Source organism: Phaseolus vulgaris, chromosome 7, assembly GCF_000499845.2.
Source record: "Phaseolus vulgaris cultivar G19833 chromosome 7, P. vulgaris v2.0, whole genome shotgun sequence".
NCBI lineage: Eukaryota > Viridiplantae > Streptophyta > Magnoliopsida > Fabales > Fabaceae > Phaseolus > Phaseolus vulgaris.
The window spans coordinates 3,280,387-3,300,927 of NC_023753.2; the positions used below are offsets into that span (position 1 = coordinate 3,280,387).

General features: G+C 32.8%; 4 protein-coding genes across 4 annotated transcripts; 3 read left to right on the top strand and 1 right to left on the bottom strand.

Annotated features, from left to right (window-relative positions):
- Nucleotides 1-1,355: 1,355 nt before the first annotated feature.
- LOC137828173 (uncharacterized) lies at nucleotides 1,356-7,990 on the bottom strand. The gene is made up of 10 exons (XM_068634634.1): nucleotides 7,589-7,990; nucleotides 7,298-7,365; nucleotides 7,017-7,042; nucleotides 4,818-4,908; nucleotides 4,394-4,489; nucleotides 4,230-4,298; nucleotides 3,968-4,026; nucleotides 3,748-3,870; nucleotides 2,037-2,108; nucleotides 1,356-1,959 (listed from the first exon to the last, which is right to left on the bottom strand). The coding sequence occupies exons 1-10, from the start codon at nucleotides 7,685-7,687 to the stop codon at nucleotides 1,895-1,897; spliced, it is 768 nt and encodes a 255-aa protein (XP_068490735.1). The 5' UTR covers nucleotides 7,688-7,990; the 3' UTR covers nucleotides 1,356-1,894.
- A 1,186-nt stretch (nucleotides 7,991-9,176) lies between these two features.
- Nucleotides 9,177-11,856, top strand: LOC137830642 (uncharacterized). Its single transcript, XM_068638101.1, has 2 exons — nucleotides 9,177-9,701; nucleotides 11,390-11,856. Exons 1-2 carry the CDS (start codon nucleotides 9,462-9,464, stop codon nucleotides 11,663-11,665), a joined length of 516 nt encoding a protein of 171 aa, XP_068494202.1. The 5' UTR covers nucleotides 9,177-9,461; the 3' UTR covers nucleotides 11,666-11,856.
- Nucleotides 11,857-12,635: 779 nt separating this feature from the next.
- On the top strand, nucleotides 12,636-15,284 carry LOC137828510 (reticulon-like protein B11). The gene is given in 7 exon segments (XM_068635115.1): nucleotides 12,636-12,809; nucleotides 12,942-13,122; nucleotides 13,430-13,571; nucleotides 13,681-13,750; nucleotides 13,853-13,951; nucleotides 13,954-14,029; nucleotides 14,823-15,284. Coding segments are annotated over 7 exon segments (639 nt in total). The 5' UTR covers nucleotides 12,636-12,757; the 3' UTR covers nucleotides 14,842-15,284.
- A 3,336-nt stretch (nucleotides 15,285-18,620) lies between these two features.
- LOC137829567 (SPX domain-containing protein 2-like) lies at nucleotides 18,621-20,444 on the top strand. The gene is made up of 3 exons (XM_068636395.1): nucleotides 18,621-18,933; nucleotides 19,193-19,319; nucleotides 19,571-20,444. The coding sequence occupies exons 1-3, from the start codon at nucleotides 18,691-18,693 to the stop codon at nucleotides 19,954-19,956; spliced, it is 756 nt and encodes a 251-aa protein (XP_068492496.1). The 5' UTR covers nucleotides 18,621-18,690; the 3' UTR covers nucleotides 19,957-20,444.
- Nucleotides 20,445-20,541: the final 97 nt, after the last annotated feature.

Below are 20,541 nucleotides of genomic sequence, written 5' to 3' on the forward strand. Positions count from 1 at the left end.
ATGTTTTCTTTTTTCATTTTAAAGTAGTGGTGATTGCTTGTGGTGACTGATGGTTAAGGTGTTTTTAATGGTGGTGATTGTGTTTTTCTTCACTCATTTTTAAAATTTTCTCAAAGCTACAAAATCCAACAAAAAACCAACAAAGTGCAAAAATGAATTACAAACTAAAAAAATTATCTTCATATCGAGAAATGTCAAATACAATATATCTTCTCACCAACACTCTCTCACACACTCAAGTGATGAAATTCTCATCTCAAATGTTGCGATTGAAGAAAAAAAAAATGTTGCGACTGAAAGATAATAAAATCATATAAATGAAGTTATTCAGGAGGTGAAAGTCGAAGAATGTTCATATGAATGTGTAAGTTGTTTAAAAGATAACTAACTTGACCTGTTATATGAATTAACCTTGTCATACTAAGAGAGATGATATTAAGATTATTTACGCGCATAGTTGTGTGGATTTCACAGGTACAGATCAAGTGTCTATTTGGTGTGAATTAGTAGAACTCTAAAATGTGAAAGATGAATTATGAATTTTAATAGATATTTGATGATTTGAGAAATTGTATGAGACTTGATGAATTATATTTATTAATTTAAAATTAAAATTATATAGGATTTTTTTATATAGTTAACTTACCCAATTTTTTTGTGTTTGTTTTCTTTAATATGCGATGATCATATAATTACGCAGGAGCTTATGAAGTTATAGGTAATAGAACTTACAAGTGAGTAATCAGAAGATGTGATGCTTTTAAGATAAATGTTTTGTTTTTTTTTTAAACTTTTGTATATATATATATATATATATATAATTCCTATGAAAAAGAATACATACAATTATGAGATAATTGTGTATATTCATATTATTTAAATATTGTTTGTTTATGAATAAAAATTAAGGAAGTTACAATTCCTTACCCATTCTTCTTTTTAACGGCTATTTAATGCGGTCCTGGTTCTATCTCACTAAAACCAATATTCGGGGCAAAGGAGTCATCAGAGACTGTCTAAGAACTAGCTATAAGCTATTTGACCTAAACCCACGATATTCCCAATTCCCGATGTAGATGATTAAAAGATCCTTGCTCTTACCCTTACTATTCATGCCTAAAACTAAAATATTTCGTAGTTAGACACTCATGCACTTTCGATAGCACCCTATAACCACGCTCGAGTATCTCTACCCAGATGACTCACTCACATCCAAATCTTACACATGCGTAGACATTAAGGTAAACACATATTTTTCAACCATAATTACCCTACTAATTTAAAAATTGAGTTGCGCATTAAAGTAGTTTTATAAGTAGCCCCTACTCGCCATTGAACCACTAAACTCCTCACAGTGAAGCAATATTCAATCAGATAAAATACATAACGAGCACATATCATACATACAAAATGCCCCCGCCCCGGCTTTGATCAGCTCCTCACGAACTCTTACTGGTACCTGGCTTGAGTGGCTTCTAACAACAAGTTAACAATGACTCCTTATGTGACAGGGACTAATGTAGATGGGAAGACCTTTCATTTGCAGAGTAAGTATCTAACCTCATTAAAGAATATATCAATAGAAATTGTTCTTTGTCTGGAGGAATCGGGAGGAAAGCTACGGGATTGACAAAGAAAATTCATTACAATGAGTATATTCATTTGAACAAATATTCTATCTAATAACTGTAAAAAATACACTGACTACCCTGACTTGCTACAGTCCAACTTTGATTGGTAGTAGTATTAGAAGGCCTAAAACGAGACATTGCTGGGCCATTGCATTCTCCAAACAAACAATCAAACATTCATTAAAAGCCTTCTCATGTTGTAGTTTTCCGAATACTCTATAACCTCAAGGACACCGATAGGTCAAAAGTTCTAGCTGGCATGATCATATTTGTCGACTGAAGTACATGTTCATAAAGTATCTAGAGGGATTGAAACCACTTAAAATCACTGCAAATAAGAAAGTGGGTTCAGATGCAATATTAACCCGTCATGAAAGAACAAAAATGGTACCACTCAATACTTACAAATGGGAGAAAGGACAATTACGATGCCAATGGGGTACAGGAAAAAGGTGGTCCTCTCCAAAAAAGGCAGAACTACAACCAACAAATGTTAATCAAATAAATTCAACGGTATTCACAGTTCCCACAAACTCGAAACAAAAATTTGTAGTTTCAGAGTTATACACACTCAGTAAACAATTTTAATGTACATTTATTCAATATGCTGACCACACATCCAACAGACACACGTCATAAGAATTTGTTCTCTACATCATACAAAAGGGACTTTAGAGTAAAAAAACAAAGAAATGGTACTTAGCTGCAGATATTCAATAACGCACAATAACCGATTTCTATAGTATAATTGGCAAGAATTAAAACATAATCACAGCAAATGAACATATTTATGAAGAGCTTAATAAGAGGATCCAGCCTCTATAGCCCTAAGACACTTTTCACGAAAAATACAGCCATACCCGAAGGAAATTACACTAAAAAAGTATTATGAACTGATCTCAACGAGAAATTAACTTACACCAGTGTAAGTTACTATCGTTCTCACACAATCAATAACTTCGTATAAAATGTGAGTTTCATGATCTAACTACTGAATTGTAGCTACTGCCTCCAGTCCTTTCTATAACAATCTTATATGGGAAGTTTGTCTTGATTATTTTCAGACTTAAATATGTTTAGTCCCTGTAAAATGAGTAACTTTTTTTTTTTTATCACTTTAAAATTGAAAATCACTAATTTTTCATCCCTTGAATTATGGTAGGCTTATATGTTGAATAAAAGGACGAATGGTCATTCTGTAATAACGCATAATAGTGTTGTGATATAATGTTAGTATATGACATCCCAAAAAAACTCCTAAATAATCAGTAAAATAAACAATATTTATCCATCTTAAAATGAATGCTAGGAACTAAAAATAGGGACTTGAAATTTTGGAGGGATGAAAACTAAAAAAAATATATTATACGTAACTAATACCATAAAATTGTCACATTTTATAAATACTAAAAAATGGTTATTTTAAACTTTATATGGATGAAAAACGAAGTAAATTTTTATAGGGACCGAAATGAAAAACTCACTAATTTTACAGGGATTAAAAACATATTTAGGCCTTATTTTTATGAGTCCCTCCAAGTTGTTTACTGCATTGATTATCATTTTTACAAAACAATCCCTTAAATGGACATGCATTAACTAGGTAGAAACAGATCAAGAAAATGGAATTCCAATGGTTTTAAGGGTAATTATGGAAAAATTACACAAATTGTTTACAAATTTAATGTCATTAACTAACTTACCTATATTCTTTAATTCTTGTGAAGCAGTTAAAATGATCCTATATATAGGACCAAAGATAGTGCATATTGTGAGATTGTTCATGTAAAATCGTATAAAAATTGAATGAAGATAATTAAATGATTCTTACTTTCATATATTTTAAATGTATATAGTACATTAATTAAAATAATTTTGATGTGCATATTCAAGGTATCAAGTAATTATGAATCAATCTAAAATTTTGTATACAACGGATACTTTTAATCTATTGGTGAGTTCTGGGATAAAATAATCTAACAAAAGGGTGTTGAACAGTGTAAAAGTGTGTGCAACTTATACAGTGAGTTCTGGGATAAATACACACACACACACACACACATATATATATATATAATATAAGTAAAAAAATAATGAGAGAGAGAGAGAAGGTTACCATCATAACCTAGGAAATTTAGATAATGATAGTATGAAGCTCCCACCATGAACAGAAGATTTGACAACAATACTGGAATGAAACCATGAGCCACCAATAGAGGAGATACAAAATAATGGATCACTGTCAAGGGACCAGACATCAGTATCACTCTAATGCAAGATATTGTAGCTTCCTATATCAGCACAGAGTTCACACTAACCAAGGAGTCAGAAATTACCATAGAGCAAAACAAACAATGGGAAGAAAGAGTTGCAGTGTACATCAAATGCATACATCCTTCCATGAAAAACCAAAACAAATATAATCAGCTATCGAAAAATAATTAACAAAATTCTAAGACAAGGGTTCTCAATTCATTTCATTGCTTATCAATTGATCAAACATTTTAAACAAGCATGGCCAAATATCAGAAAATGTTCTCAAAATTCAAGAAGAAAACTAAATTAATACATGAAACAGGCACAACTTCTTGAACTTACCATTCAACACGTTGTTCAACCACATAGCTATTTGGAGCCTCTTCTCGAAGATAAGAATTAGTCAGGAACCTAGAGAATACACGGATAATATGAACCAGTGTTGGTACCAAGATCATGTGATTAAAAAAAAAGGATGTAATAATCACTACAGGAAGTACCCTTACCAACAAAAGGTTGCCAGAAATACACCAGTCAATATAAAGTGGAAAAACAACACTGAGAAGATAACAAGTAGTGCATGGGCAGAACTATGGTCATACCTGAAAATATATTGGAAAATACAATACAAGAAGTTAGTAGAGGCAGAGTGGGAACAAATATAAACTAAAGTTACATAATGAGTAATCCAATAACAATACAAGCTTGGTTCATGATACATGATTTGATAAAATTCAAATACCAAACTCTAAATCAATAGACTGATTTTAAAAAGGAAGTTTTCAAACTATCATCCTTCAGTCAAATAAATTAAATACAAGGATTTATATTAGCTGCATTTGCATACTCTTTCTGTTTTACAAAAGTAAAGTGAATTTTAGCTGCTTGTGCACAAGGAGCCACAACCATCAAATGCTTTAAAAAACTTACGCGGCACAATAAGCCAAAGTTGCAACTGCCAAAAGAAGACTGCAGATCACAACAAATGCTGGGTCATCACGTGCCCATTGATTCTTGGTTTCTAATATCAAACAGTAAGAAGGAAATCAATTAAACAATTTTTTGAAATCACCAAATGAAATTTCCTAATTTGATAAATCAAAGACATCAATTATACAATTAACCCAACAGTTTTTTTTTTTTTTTCTGAAACATTTGCATTGTTATGTATCACTAAAATAAGTTGATTTGCAAGCCTAATAATAAGCCAAAGTTCTTCATGACTCATCCTCAAAAGCAGCTCTCTGTGAAAAGATTTAACTCTTGCATTAAAAGGTAATTTTACATGAAAGAAAGGTGAGCTGTGAAATTCTTAAATTCTATCCCATCATTGGTTGCGTCTGTCAGTTGTTGTAAGGAAACACACTCACACTCACACACACATAACACTTATATGCATGTATAAAGTTTATAAGAAATTTGTGAAAAGGGAATGGAATAGTTTGATTAGACCCAAATTAGTCAATAAACAATATTGTTCTTAACTTCTTTTGTTTGAGAAGAAATATTTTCATCCAAAGTGAAATCAGTTGATCAGTCAAGATAAAAGGAGTTTCAGCATAAGGATCAATGAATGATGTCATTGGCATCATTCATTAGTCATGGTCAAGACAAGACCACGAGTCAGTTTGTAAGCCATACAAGTTTAGTGTTCTGGGCAGGGTAATCAAACAGGCTCAACTTCAAACTCATTTCTTTATAGTCTCAACTGGACTCATTAGATTTCCGTTTCTCAAAACTCAAATAGAATCACAAATTAAGTACGGACTCCATGAGTCTGATGTAAGATGCAAATTATGAGCCCAAATTACTGAAAATAATGACAATACCTTGAACTCCCCCTTCAAAACATTGATTTCACATAAAGGGAAACAAAAGAACAAATCCCTTACCCTAGTACCCAGCAAGCCACACTATAAAAATATTTCAGCAATTCATTCATGAACGAAGAAAATATTTTTTTGAAGTATTTAATATCAACTATATTATTATATCATCATCAACCTATTCATTTATTTTATGTATGGACCTATTATGACTAGTGAATGTCAAAGAGCTTGTCACATTCTATTTCTTTAAAAATAAATCCAGGTCCATTTGTGTTGTATCTCATAATCTATCCATGGATCACAGGTGGTTCAAGTCTATACAAGGAAAAGGAGAGAAAGCAAATTGAGGAAAAGAGACTAATCTGGAAAATGGTAAGGGCGAATGTCAATTTATGGGACAACGAAGTGTTCTCAGTCAGGGATTTATGGTAGAATGATGGGTATAATAACAGGATGGGCAGATGGCAAATTTGGTTCGAAAGGGGGATTATATCATAACTGGAGCAAGGGGAATATGTAGGAGGAGAAGGAGGAGATGGAGGCTGGAAAGGCTTCTGCCTCAGAGAAGGGCCGCTACCTGCAGACTAGGGTGTTTGCCAAGTGCACCTTATTTTATACTGTCTAATAGTCTATTTATTAATACTTCACATTGGTTTCTGATTCTAATGTTGTTTAGTTCCACCCAGTGAGTTTTAATACAATTTGAGGTATTTGAGTTTGTTTTTTAATCCCTATCATCCATTCTATTTGTACTTTCAGTCCAGATTCAATGCACATTCTTCGTGTTCCATTATTCAAATATAACCATTAGTAATTCTTCATAGTAATCTATTATGCCGTGCTATACTGAGATGATAAGCACTAGAGCACTATTCTATTGCCTATTTTCTATTGTCCACTGCTTAAGTTTGAACCTTTCATTTTGCCCCATGACAAACTTTGTACTCTTCCTCATTACTATGAGGAGTTTTACTTACATTTTATATTAGGCCTACAAGTCAAGTTTATGGATTCTCCAAAAGTTTATATATAAACTCTGAGTTTGACAATCTACCACTAAATGCATTTCCAATCTGACACTGCATGTAAGATACTTACACCAATGACAAATATTTATTATCCCTGGGAACATATCACAAGCATCTAGCCTAATGTACTATAAATTATTGCAAACAAATGCTAGCTAAGGAACTTGGCCTAGCAAAACAGAAGCTCAATAAACACTGGTGAACCACTCACTATGAAAAAACATGCACCAATAAATCAAAAGAATAAAAATATTCACAAAACATAGACTTACGTTTGTGATATTTAGTATGCTGATAGCTGCATCCGTTGGACAGTTCCATTCCAAGAACAACATCAAAAAAGCATTCAGAGAACCAGATATAGAAAATTTCAAATACACACAAAGCAGAAGGGTTAATCTCGACCAAGAATCATGAGAATACACAATATTAATGTCCCATAAAATTGAATTCACATTGCTATTGCGTTAGATCATGGTGACAAAACGCGAATTTCATTGCTAACAGCAAGGGGAAGGACAGACAGAAGATTATTTAATGTACATATACTTACACAACTTTCGGTGACGTACATAGATGAAGCATTTGCCAAAAAGTGTATTCAATATCCATTTGTTGCCACTACAAGAATAACAAACGAATCAGCACAGCACAGTTCAACCTATTCCATTTAGAACCGTAACATTGAGAAATTGAGCAACAAATTGGCTTACACGGCGGGTAATTTAAGCAATGGCATTTAGGATGTGAAAACGAAAGGAAGAGATAAAAGCAAGAATTGGATCTTAGAATGGAGCGCGAAGTAAATCTAGGAAATCGGAAAATTAAAGGAAGAGATCGGAACCTTGATGATTCTGCGGAGGTAGGGAAGCAGCATGGGATTATTAGGTCGAGAGGAAGAAGAGGAAGAAGAAGAACGTCCTTTGGAAGCTGTGGGTAACATCTTCGGCTTCGGTGACTCCTTCTCTTCTCGATTCCTTTACCTCTTCTTCTGAAAACGATTCACGATTCAATTATTCTTTGTGGTGCTGTTATGTGTTGTTGATTGCGATCTCTTTCTGTTTTTCTCTCCGGTAGCTACCTCGAACTCTCTCTCACAGATGCGAGATGGGATGGCCAAGGACTGAAAGGTAAAACGACTACACCACCAACCTGGGCCGATTTCAATTTCGGTACTGGGCTCTAATTACTTTCTGACCCACTCTATTTTACGGACAAAAAACCCTTCGCAAATCATATCATATACAGAGATGCATACATATTATTCATTCTTTTATTTCGATTATAGAATGAGTTTGAAGAAAAAAAAACGTGAGGAAAATAAATTTGATTGAATTAAGATAATAGAGTAAAAAATAAAAGTTAAATTATTTAAACATTAAACATTATATGTCAAATAGGTAATAAATGATAAAAAAACAGAAATTATTAAAAGAAAATTAGTATTGTTTAATAAAGTAAAATGACTAAATATAAGTGTCAAGTATAAGCAAAAAAGTGTACATTCTAAACAACATGTACTTTTTTTATAAGTTAACCATATATAATGTAATTTTTTTAATTATTAAATATTTGTAGATTAATTATTTAATATTGTAAAATTATTTACATTTTACATGACCGCGAATTGAAACAGTACATAAGCATTGCACTAAATATTTAAAAGATTTTTTTTATAATTATTTTTACCTAGTTTAAGCGGGAATGTTTCTTGTAAAAATAAAACATTCAAATTTTACCGAACACTTTCAAATTTCACAAATTGTAACTTAGGCATACTTTTAATTAATATAAAATGTCAATAAATTTATTAGAAAATGAGTAAAATAATTAGAAACTATTTTGTTCTGATCTGTTTTTAATAAACAATTCGGTACTCAGTTCTAATTAAATAATCAATACAAATTTAAGTTTTTTTTTTCAATAATAGTTTTGATACAAAATATCTATCGAAAGAATAATTAATACAATTCGCTATAGATATTTTTTTAATATGATTTATTTTATTCATAAACATCACCCAGATTTAAATTGAATCACTTAGTTTAAAAATATTATCCATCTAGTTATATATAACTATTATAATTAAATTTTGTTTTAATTATATGTAAGAAAATAGATAAATTTTTAAAACTAAATGATGCTTAGAATTTTGGTAATAATTATGGATAGAATAGACTAAGAACGTAACCTTACTTCATTAGTATACATTTTTTTGGTAAGATGTTTGGATTAGGAGTCCAGTAAAATACATACACTTCACATATTAATTAACTAATATTTTCATTATATTTTATTTATTTTTTAATTTAAAATATTATTATAATAGTTTGTTAAGTATATATATATTTTAATTTTTTGGATGTTAAAAAAATCTTTTTCCTTGGATTAGGGAGTAGAACAAAAATTAAGAAACTTAGGAGAAAGATAGTAGAAACAAAATTCCTGAAATTTTGAAAATCATCACTATTTAAAATCCATCTTCGAATGAAATTGTGAAATGCCCCGAATTGAAGAGGGCATTGGGATTTTGAGATTGAGAGAAGAACCGACCCAACCACGTTATTTCCTCTGTCCCGTGCAATTTGAAGGGTTTGAAGAACAACTGTTTGGAATTAGGGTCTGAAGAACAACTGTTTGGAATTAGGGTCTGAAGAACAACTAAATTAACATTGACTGCAGAATTAGGGTTCCGGCCTAAAGTGAAAATCCCCAAAATGTCGACGGGCAAACCCAGAGACAGTGATTTTCAGATGGTCCCAGCGCCAGGAACTTCGAAGCCGCCCCTCCCGCCAGCAGCAGCATCGACTGCGATAGTGGAATATACTCCGGTCGTTTTCAAGGAGGAAGAGGAGGACCTAGAAGTCAAGCTCCGACGGATTATCGACAATGTTCCCGTTCGTGTTAGCAACACTTCCGGTAGTTCCGCCGGTTCAGGATCCGGCGACTTCCATCAGGTACAATTGCTTTTCCTTTATCTTAAATAAAATTTCTCTTGTGCTTGAGTTAGCTCCAGACATAAAAATTGCTCGCGATTGATGATGGGTTACGGTATTTTTTCTTTTTTTAATTGAGGATATAGCTTTGCCTGCTTATAAATTATCATTCGTTGGTTTTTGGATTCAAACGAGATAGCGAAAGCAATTTAAGGTGATACCCCGATTGAATGTGATTTTAGTGATGATACCCTTACAACACGTTGCGTTCGGAGAGTGTTTAGGAAAGACTCTGTATTTAGTGGAACTGTAGAAGTTCCATGAGATGGTGCACGCGAGGTGTCTTGTTGGTTAACAAGTGCCAGGTTGAGATGGCAGGATTTAAATTATTTGAAATAAAGCTGGCCTTATGACTATGGAAACTCAAAGAAAACCGTGTTTTTGAGTGTTTAACAATTTGCTAATCTCCTATTTGGTGATTAAACTTAGAAAACTTATTAACCGTTATTATAGAGTAAAATAGTGGTTCGTTTTTAGAAGTTGGATGTGAACTGCTTGGAAAAGCCATCATACTTCAATGTTGTGAGGTTTATTTACTCGTGGACGACTTCTGGATTTACCCACTACAACTGATAATTTGATTTTGAATGTAACAGCCTAATGCATAAACTTACCAGAAATTGGATTATCAAGGGCACACAACTTGCTCATTGTATTTTTTAAAAGCTATCTTGTTATTGAATTTCATTAACATTGTTGTCGAACTCTTTAGAGTTAACTTGTAGACTCACGAGTTTATGGTTCCAGGGAGAGAAAATAGTTAACTTGTTGTTCAACCTTTTTCAGGACAAACACAAGCAAACATGTTAAACTCGTGTAAAATTGCATATAGTTGAGTTGGGAAACTAGTCCATGAATTTAAATCAATTGTAATTTCTGTTCCATGGTGACAGTGTTTTACTAGAGGTAAAATGATTTGAAGGAATTAACTCCTTGAAATGTTTTCTTATAGAAATGTGTGTTTTTATGAAATACTATATGATTTAGTCATTTATATAGTTTGATCGTATATAATGCTAATGTACTACACATTTTACTATTGTTGTTTTCTACATTGTTTTATTATGGGGTTGAGTGTTTGGTAAGTCAAGAATATTATGTTATGCATGGTAATGGATTTTATATACATTTTATGTTAAGTATTTTCTTGCAAGCTTACGAGACAAGCTTACATAAGTTGCACAAGTTTATCTCAACTTGACAACCTTGTCCGTTAATATTAAGGCATCCTTTCATGCACTTGATGTGTCTTGCCCTGAGTTATGTTCTTCGGACTTCTATGTGTGGAATATCTTATAATTTGAGTTTTATTTTATAATATAGTCCTGCATTCTGAAGTGCTTACTCACACACTTGGGTTCATCTAACTAGTGATGGCCCAGTTTATATAAGCTGCTAGCATGTGTGTGTGAGCTTTACTAAGATGAAAGTCAAGCTCTGTCGAGTTCACCAGTGCTTTATAGAGAAATTAGACGAGGAAGCTTTTAGAAGGTTGTGGTTCATTTTATTTTCTTCTCCTTTGCTAAGAAGTGCGGATTTAAACTGGCATGATATCTGGGTTTATTCTGTTTGTGTCAGTTAATTGGTAAGGTGATGGATATGTTGATCTGATTGTTATTGTTATGTTCTTCATGTTCTGTTTCTGACAGTATCGGCAGATGAGACGCAAGGAGCAAGATCGTCTTGCAAGGATGGAAGTAGATTACCAGAGAAGAAAAGAGTTGGCTGAATTTAGTTTGAGAAGGGAGGAAAGATTAAAAGCAGCCGAGGAAAGGACAGCAAAGAAGCGAGCAAAGCGTCAAAAGAAGAAGCAAAAGAAAAAGGAGAAGAAGATAAAACTAGATGCCGAAGGAGAACAGCAGCGAGAGAAACAAGAGTCTTCGAGTGATGGAGACTCGGACAACAATGAGGAGTCAGCACTTTGAAACAAGCTTTGGTGGTAGGTGGGCATATCTGGCTTAGTTAAAACACCGGCATGACTCCGGGTTCTCATTATTTGTATCCCTAGTGTGATTTTTGTGGTACTTTGTTCGAAAGGGATTTCAAGCAAGAAAAATGATGCAGTTAGAAAACAAATCTTACAAGCTTATTCAAAAATTGCAACTCTTTGAATTTAGTGATGTAGTAAATGGTAACACACGAAATGTTGCACAAATCAACGTAGCGAGAAACAAATGAGTTGCTACAAGGAGAAACAAATGAATTGGTACAAGGAGAAACAACATATAAGAAAAGAAAATCTTTTAACTTTTTTTATTAACAAAAAAAAGTATGAGAATAGGGCTTATTACTCATATTTATACCAAAAACATTTTATAAGTGATTTTTTTTTATAATTCCAATGAGATTTTTTAAAACTTGTTCTAAAATTGTGTTTCTAAATTATAATTTTTAATCGCATTTTTCAAAATTAGTGCTGAACTTAAATATTTGTAACTATCTTCCTTCATAATGGTATAACTAAGTTTTAGAGAATAATTTCTCACCTTACCCTTCAAATTCGATTAGACTAATATTTCAGATTCTAAGTTTCTAGAAATAATTAATTAGTCTCTGATTTTACAAAAGAAAATATATCATTTGCCTCTTTTCATCTTATTTTTTATTATCATTTTACAACAAAAAATAAAGTGCTTGCTTTGTAAATTCATATACTAAGGAAAAAAATACTATACGCATCACAATTTCTTATACCCTATGTTGTAATGTCGACATCACCATTATCACGAAAATAAAGAGTTTTACTGTGTAAGTGTACATAAATTAATATTTATTCTCTAAAATGCATATTTTTCATCGTAAAAAAAGACATCAATGGTATCTATTCCATTTGATGGGCCAGCAGGCCCAGGCCCAGGCCCAGCCCAGTATAGAGGGACATTAGAACTAAGAAGAATGGCGTTTTCGTCTTGTGCAGTAGATGAGCAAAAACGAAAGAAAGAGGCAGCGTAACTGTAATCGCACTGTTACTAGTATCTGTAGTTTTTTACTGGCACCGCACAACTTCCCCAATCACCATGGGAGATTCTCAACGGATTTCCGTTCACCGCCTTCTCGGCGACGGCTTAGGTTCTCTCTCTTTCCGATTTCGTTCAATCTCACCGATCCTTTACACGTAGTTACAATCAACGGTGTAATCTGATAGTAAAGAATATCTGAGTTGATTTTTTCTCTCATTCTATTTGATTATGCGAATGGCAGTTGCTGATGTGGTGTTGTGGAAGAATTGGCGTGGAGCGGCGGCGCTGCTCGTATCTGCTTCCACGTTGTGGTACCTGTTCGAGCGAGCCGGTTACAATTTCTTGTCCTTCGTCGCCAATGTCTTCTTGCTTCTCGTCCTCATTCTCTTTTTCTGGGCCAAAGCTGCTAACCTTCTCAATAGGTATTTTTTTACTTCCTCCAAATCATCTTGCGTTTCCAGGATTAAGGTCTCCGCTAGATTCGTGTGCTTGATTTCTGTTATATAAGTTTTAAACTGTTCATCATTGGATTGAAAATAATTTCGTTTCTAGAAAATGAATTTATTGCATATAAATGCTTCGTTGACTGTTCTAAATATTTATGTACTTGAAAATTGGAATGACGGTGAGAAGAATGCCGAGTCACACTAAATATGTTGTAGTGGAGTGGTGAATTTACTTTCTTTCTTTTTTCATTCGAAGTTGATTTGAGTTTGTTTAATGTCGCAGACCTCTTCCTCCTCTCCCCGATCTGGAGATCTCGGAGGAAACTGTTGCCAGGGTTGCTGATGCAGTGCAAATTTGGATGAACCGGGCTTTGACAGTTGCACATGGCATAGCGATTGAGAGGAATTTGCTGCTTTGCCTCCAGGTATGGTTTTATATTTTCATCTTATCCTTGTTTCATCCCGATTTCTTTGAATATACATTGGGTACAGAGTTTTATGTTGACACTTCTTTATGTGAACTTGCTGAATCAGGTTGTTGGTGGATTGTGGGCAATATCTCTCATTGGTAGTTTTTTCAACTTTTTGACTTTGATCTATATTTGTAAGTTCAATGCTTCTGTGGCTTTTCAATGTTCAGGCTATCTTTTATGAAACTCTCTTGGTTGGCATTCATTTGCTAATATTTCAATTACTTTCTGGACAGGTGTTCTTCTTAGCTTGTCCCTTCCTGTATTGTATGACAAGTACCAGGACCAAGTTGACGACAGATTGTGTGTTATATATGGGAATATTCAGACTCGGTATAAAAAAATTCACAGTATTGTTTTAAGCAAGTTTCCAAAACATTCAAACAAAGAAAAGAAGGCGCAGTAGGAACACAGTAAGAGCATTCTATTCCTTGACGTGTATTTGATGCTAGTAGTTACTGAAAAGCGTATCTTAGCTATGTTTTTCAGCAATTTGTCTACTGAATGATTCAATGTCTATGACTCTACTCTCATTATCAATGTAACTTATTACAATTCTGCCTGTGGAAGAGTTTTCAATTTGTGTCTCGGTATGATTCTACTGTTATTATCAATTGTTATTATCTATTTGTGTCTCGGTAACTTTCTTCAGCAGAAAACTTTTTGTTTAGCAGCTCTCTACTTAAGAGAGCAATTTCAGTAGCATCTCTCTACTTTAAGACAGAAAACTCTTTTGTATGACATCTCTCTATTGTCTGTTCTGGCACCCCCTCAAAGTCAATAAAATACAATTTGCATATATTTCAACACTACTATTTGGTTCTAATGGGTGGTGTTCTCCTGTGTTAGCTTTTGGTGAGTTTCTATGTCAATTAAAGTTGTCATCGGAAAAGTTATATATGCCTTGAAGCTGAAATAACTAGTCATTAGTGATCGCAGAAAGGTGTAAAAGAACTCCAAAAAGGGTATATTTTGCGGAATAAAGTTGTACTGCATAAAATTTGTAATTCGTATTTTCTGGTAGTTATATCATATTTGTGCAAATTCCATTTGTAGTTTTTAAGGAGACACTTTTTTTGTATAACTTATTCAACAAGTAATTTAATTTTTTTTATGAGCAATATACATTATACCTTCACTCTGCAGAAAAAACCTTTAAACAGCTCAGCTGAAATTTTTGGTTAATGTTTTCCGTTTGAAATTCAGGGTGCAAATGGATGAGTGAAGTCTAGTTAGGAGCGTACGATGAAGTGCTTGAGGTTTGAAATTTCTTTTTGCTGGGATGCTATCGCTCTGTTGATTGGTTAGATGGTATGTTTATTCTTCAGAATCAGGATTGACCAATAGCTTTGACGTAGGTGCGTATTCTCTTGTGATTTTCTATGTAGCACTTGGAAGAGGCTTTGTGTGAACTTTTATCAATGGGTATATTGCCCTAGTTAAATTTTACTTGGATAAGATTATGAGAGGGTAAAAGTTAGAAAGAAAGGACATGGAGAATTTGTATGCATTATGGTTTTTTGCCACAAAAAAGATTTGGGTTGGGTGGGTTATATAATGTACTGCTGAATTGTTTACTTAGGACTTGGGGAGTAACGTCATAATTGTTCTTACAAGAGTCGAGATAACCTTAAAAGAATGATGTTTCTCTTCAACTTACTTTCTGTACCTACTCGTGTTTTCGGTTCTCCAAATAGGCCAACGTGTCTTCTTCGGGCTTCCTTGTTCGAGAGGGGGTAAAGTGCATAACAAAGACACTTCGAATCCGACGATGTCAGCAAAGCTTATTGATAGTATAGTAAGTGTGCAATAAATGAACATAGCATATCTCTAAATGTCAACCTATTTATAGTATTTTAATTGGTCTTTTTTATCTAGATGAACTTATATTAACTCAATCCAAAAGCTTTAATGTATTATTAGTGGTCTATTAAGACTTAGTAAAAATACAACACTGGAAAAAATAATGAAAACAAATGTCTCGGAGTGTTCTTGCTAATTATATTTTGTTCATTGAGTACATTTGAATCGAATACATACATCATCAGTGAGTGTGCTATTCCTCTTTTAATGATTCCCAAAAGTAATTCAGTTCTCTTAGCTGGGAATATATTATTGAATCACTTTGAAAGTTTAGTCTCTACTTATAACTAAAATCAAACAAGGAGAAAGCTTTCTAATGGCTCAAACTAGGGAATGATATACGTAGAGTAATGCACAATTTTGGTTTTTTTTTAAAGGAGTATATTTTGGAACCTGGCTTGCTTTTGTTGAATTTCTTGAAACTCAGAAGTTAATGCCACGGCTCAAAGAAAAAAAGGATGGAAAAGGAACAAATTCATTTTGGTTTTATACCCATGCAATGTATGTCACGAGTTACAAGTAATTTTGTACAGCTTTAAAGTTGATGAAAAATACAATCACAAGGAGTAACTTGTGAGTATTTTTTTTAGGTTGATTTAAATGGCATTGTCATTCGTAGTTGGTAATTACACTCCCTAGCAACGTGGGAAAATAATTTAGTAGATATATAGACTTTGCCAAATTCATCTCGGTCAATTGCTTCGGTACCATGCACCAAATTGCCTTCTGTAGTTTTTAAATAGGTTTGGGGAAAACAACTCAAAATGTATTTGAGTTTCTAAAACACTTTTCCGAATTTTGGAATCTCTTTTCCAAAATATTTTTTGGATTTTATTTTCTGTTTTTTTTAATATAAATTTGTATTTTAAATGGTTTTTTCATAATCAGATTTTGGTTTTTCAATTCTATTATAAAATTTCATTTTTGAAACAAAAAAAATTCTAGATTTTCTTCTAGTGAATGTATTTTTATTTTTAATTCTAGAATAAGGGAAAATTTTAAAAGTTGATTATTGGGTGCAGGAAGCAATTGCTTGCATTTTATGTTACCAGACCCAAACATTTTCTTCACTGCAAAGTGAATGCATTTAAGCCCATATATAGAATTGAGTACTTTTTTTGTTTTTACTTAGAAAGGATTCTGTATGAGCTAATCCAGAACTAGTGATGGTTCAACATCGATAGCTGTTAAATGTGAGGCAATTGCTTCCTGCCCCATATCACTGCATGCACCCAATCACAGGAGAAAAATGGAAAATACCCTTAAAAAAATGGAGTGGATATAAAATTACATTCTGGACCCTTTTTCCAGAACACAATAATCTTTTCCATATAAATTTTTTCGGAATGTATTATTTTCATTCCAGATTTTTTATCCAAATTTTTTCCAGATTTTTATATCCGAAACATAAAAATATCTTCCAGATTTATTTTTTCAGAATGCATTATTTTCAATTTTGGATTTTTATTTCCAGAATACCCCGACTGAAAAACGTTAAATAACCGTTAAACTAATTCTATTACTGATTAAGATGGGTGGTCCAAATAGCTTAGGGGAAGACCGAAGAAGTTCCTCAGCTAAAATACCGAAGGTGGTCAAAAATAAAATTGTATTTACCAAAAGATTATAATTATGTTGAATATTAATTTACAAAAGTAGATATTTTGCATACAATAAAGAGTCATTTCATTTGTCAAACACATAATGCAAGTAGAAAAGTTACTTTCTCAATTGATGATGTACAAATAAAAATATAAGATTTTTTTTTGGTAAAAAATAAATAAATAAATATGGAATACTTGAAGGTTTTATTAACCTTATTACAAAATCAAGGTTCAATAAAAAAGACTTCCAACCTAACCTACAAGACTTAAGAGAGCTACGTACTTTTGTGTTTCATAACAAACATCATCTAGTAAGTTCTTCTGAATTCCTCGTCAACTAATTAACTACATAAAAAATTCACTGTTAAGAAGTCCTATTTCAAAGAAGTCGTATTTCAAATATACTTAATTGTTCCACAATTAATTGTTCCACAACCTTGTAACTGTCTCAACCTTGTACATCATATATGTATTCCAGAATACAAAAAACATAAACTACAAAATATTATATAATATTCAATTATATTAAAATCTCTAGTTTAATTTCCTAAAAAAACTTTTTCTAAATTTTTTTTCACTTAGTCCATAAGAAGAATGTTTAAACCCAAATTTGTGCATTAGATTGAAATACACAATTTTGCATAACTGCAACACCAAAATTTGTAGCATAAACTCAATCTCATCATCATCCATTGATAGATACCCTTATTCTGACTGTGTATATTAATACATGTTGTCTTAGCACTCTAATCCAGATCACCAAATCACGTTTTTATAGTTATATACTGTATCCTACATTACTAAAAAAAAAATAAAAAATTGGACCAACTAAATAATAAAGAAAAATACCTTAAAAAGTCAACCGCAAAACACAATAATCATACATCTTCATTCAAGAGATTTTTAAACATAAAATTGGATACATCAATTAATCAGAAAAAAAAACTATTAATTTGTATTTCAATCAGTGTAAACACATTTAAGAATATAAGATCTTATATCCTACTTAACTAATTAATCTATACAAAATAAAAATATATATTTTTTCATTTGTAACCTAGACTAAAAGATAAAATTCACATATAGAATGGTTGAAAAACAAATATATTTATTTTTTAAACAACCTCAAAACACAATTACAAAATATCAAAGGCACTTAGATTATATTTTTTTTCCTCGTTAAAATAGAGTTCACAAGTTTCTAAAACAAGCAGTGTAAGCATGAAGTGGCTAGATACTTGTAAGTAGAGGAGTTATGATCTCATGATATACAAATAAATATATGGTCATTGGCTACAATGTACAGTAGATTCGGGCATCATGTGATCAATCCTAAGGTAGTAGATTTGGCCAACGTCATTTTCTAACAAGACAACAAAAAGAACAGAATAGAAATGGAACAAATACTGTTATGCCTCCCATTAAGGAAAAAGACGGAGAAAACAATGCATTTGCGTGTCAGTAACATGAAGAATATCCAAAATCCAACATTCCCTCCGCCAGAATATTCGAATCCCCGAACCCAATAAAACCCTGCATTTCATCACTTCAACTCCTCCCACTCAATCAATTACAAGCATCTTCCTGATAAGAGATTTTACCGTAACATGAAGTTTGAGAAGATCCTCAAGAGCCTTATCGAGCAGACCTTGCCCACTTGGCGTGACAAGTTCTTGTGCTACAAAATCTTGAAGAAACAGTTGAACCTTATGTGTTCCGAAGATGGGCAAGCTCCAACCCAAATGGATGCCAACCAACTCAACCACTTCCTTAACCTCTTGCAGCTAGAGATTGACAAGTTTAACACTTTCTTCATTGAAAAGGAAGAAGAATATGTCATCAAAGGGAAGGTAACAAACTAACTATCTACTTACATACATATTCATCTTTTCTTATTATTTATATTCCAAACTTGTCTGGTTAACTTCTCAAATAAACACTTACTAGAAAGATGGTAAAAATAGGGTAAAATGAACAATGTTTCTTTGCAAGTTAAAACAAACCCTTTTTCTTCAGTTAGTTTATGAAAAACATTTAACTCATTTACTATTAAAAGGGTTGTCCAAACAAGATCATGAATATATATATAATCGATGGTTTGTGTTGCAGGAGTTGCAAGACAGAGTTGTCGAAGCCTTGGATTTAAATGTGGACTTGATGTCATTAGGGAGAGAAATAGTAGATTTTCATGGGGAGATGGTCTTGCTAGAAAACTACAGTGCCCTCAACTACACAGGCATGTTATGTTCTAAAAGCTCATACATGAAAGCTAGAATTCACCAACTGGTTTTTAATTGATATATATATATACTTGAAGTGTTAAACTTTTACTATTAGTTAACTAATCAGAACAGATTGAACTTTTAAATATATATAATGATTTGTGAAGGAAGAATAATAAGGTACAACACGTTCACATTAACAGTTCATGTGTCATTTATTTGTGATGGATAGAGAATGAGTTTGATGGTGAGTTTTTGAGAGCAGGTTTGGTGAAGATAATAAAGAAGCACGATAAGAAAACTGGTGCTCTACTTCGCTCACCTTTTATCCAAGATGTGGTGAAGCAGCCCTTCTATGAAATTGATGTAATTAACAAGCTTGTAAAGGAGTGTGAGGTGATACTAAGCATTCTTTTCACCAATGGCCCGTGCTCTTCAATGAGTCAAACTTTTATGGAAAATGGTTTTGCCTCCGTGAGTATCAATGAAAATGAAGAGACTGTAATGCAGGTTCCCGAAGAACTTTCTGACCTAAAAAATATGAAGAACATGTATATCCAACTAACTTTATCAGCACTGCATACCTTGGAACAAATCAGGGGTAGAACCTCAACTGTGAACATCTTCTCATCACCTTCTCAGCATAACTAGGCTTTGCAATTGCAAAAGGGTTGAAATGAAAGATGAATGCACCAGAGATAGCAACCTAGTAGATAAGAATAACATGCTGATAAAAAATTACATATAGAGAATGAGGAGAAAAGAAGATAATGGGAATCTCAGACACATGATGGGTGTTGTTGAGTCTTAGTCTCATGTTTTTCCTCATAGCAAGTTCATAAATGCTCTTTTCTGTGTGGAGATCCAACTCAATAAATTTGAATGGAAAACTAGTTTTACTTAGAAATCAGTATATATAGTGTGTGATGGTAGGTGGGTGTGGCTTCATTGTTTTTTCCTTGTCTGTTTTCCAATGTACAAAATGGTTTCCTCATGCTTTGAGGTGTTATGGCTCAATCTTTAGCCCTCAAAATGGCGTGTAATATCAGTATCAATGTTAGTTGCAATTGTAAATTTTTATATGAAATTGTGAGTTTGAGAAGGATGGAAAAAACATGAATGCATGCCATTGTATGTTACTTTACCTTTTCATCACACTGTTTTTACTCTTTTAGTTATTCCCATTGCCCATTGGTAATCATCTCAGTGATTTTAAATATGGAAAAAACCTTAATT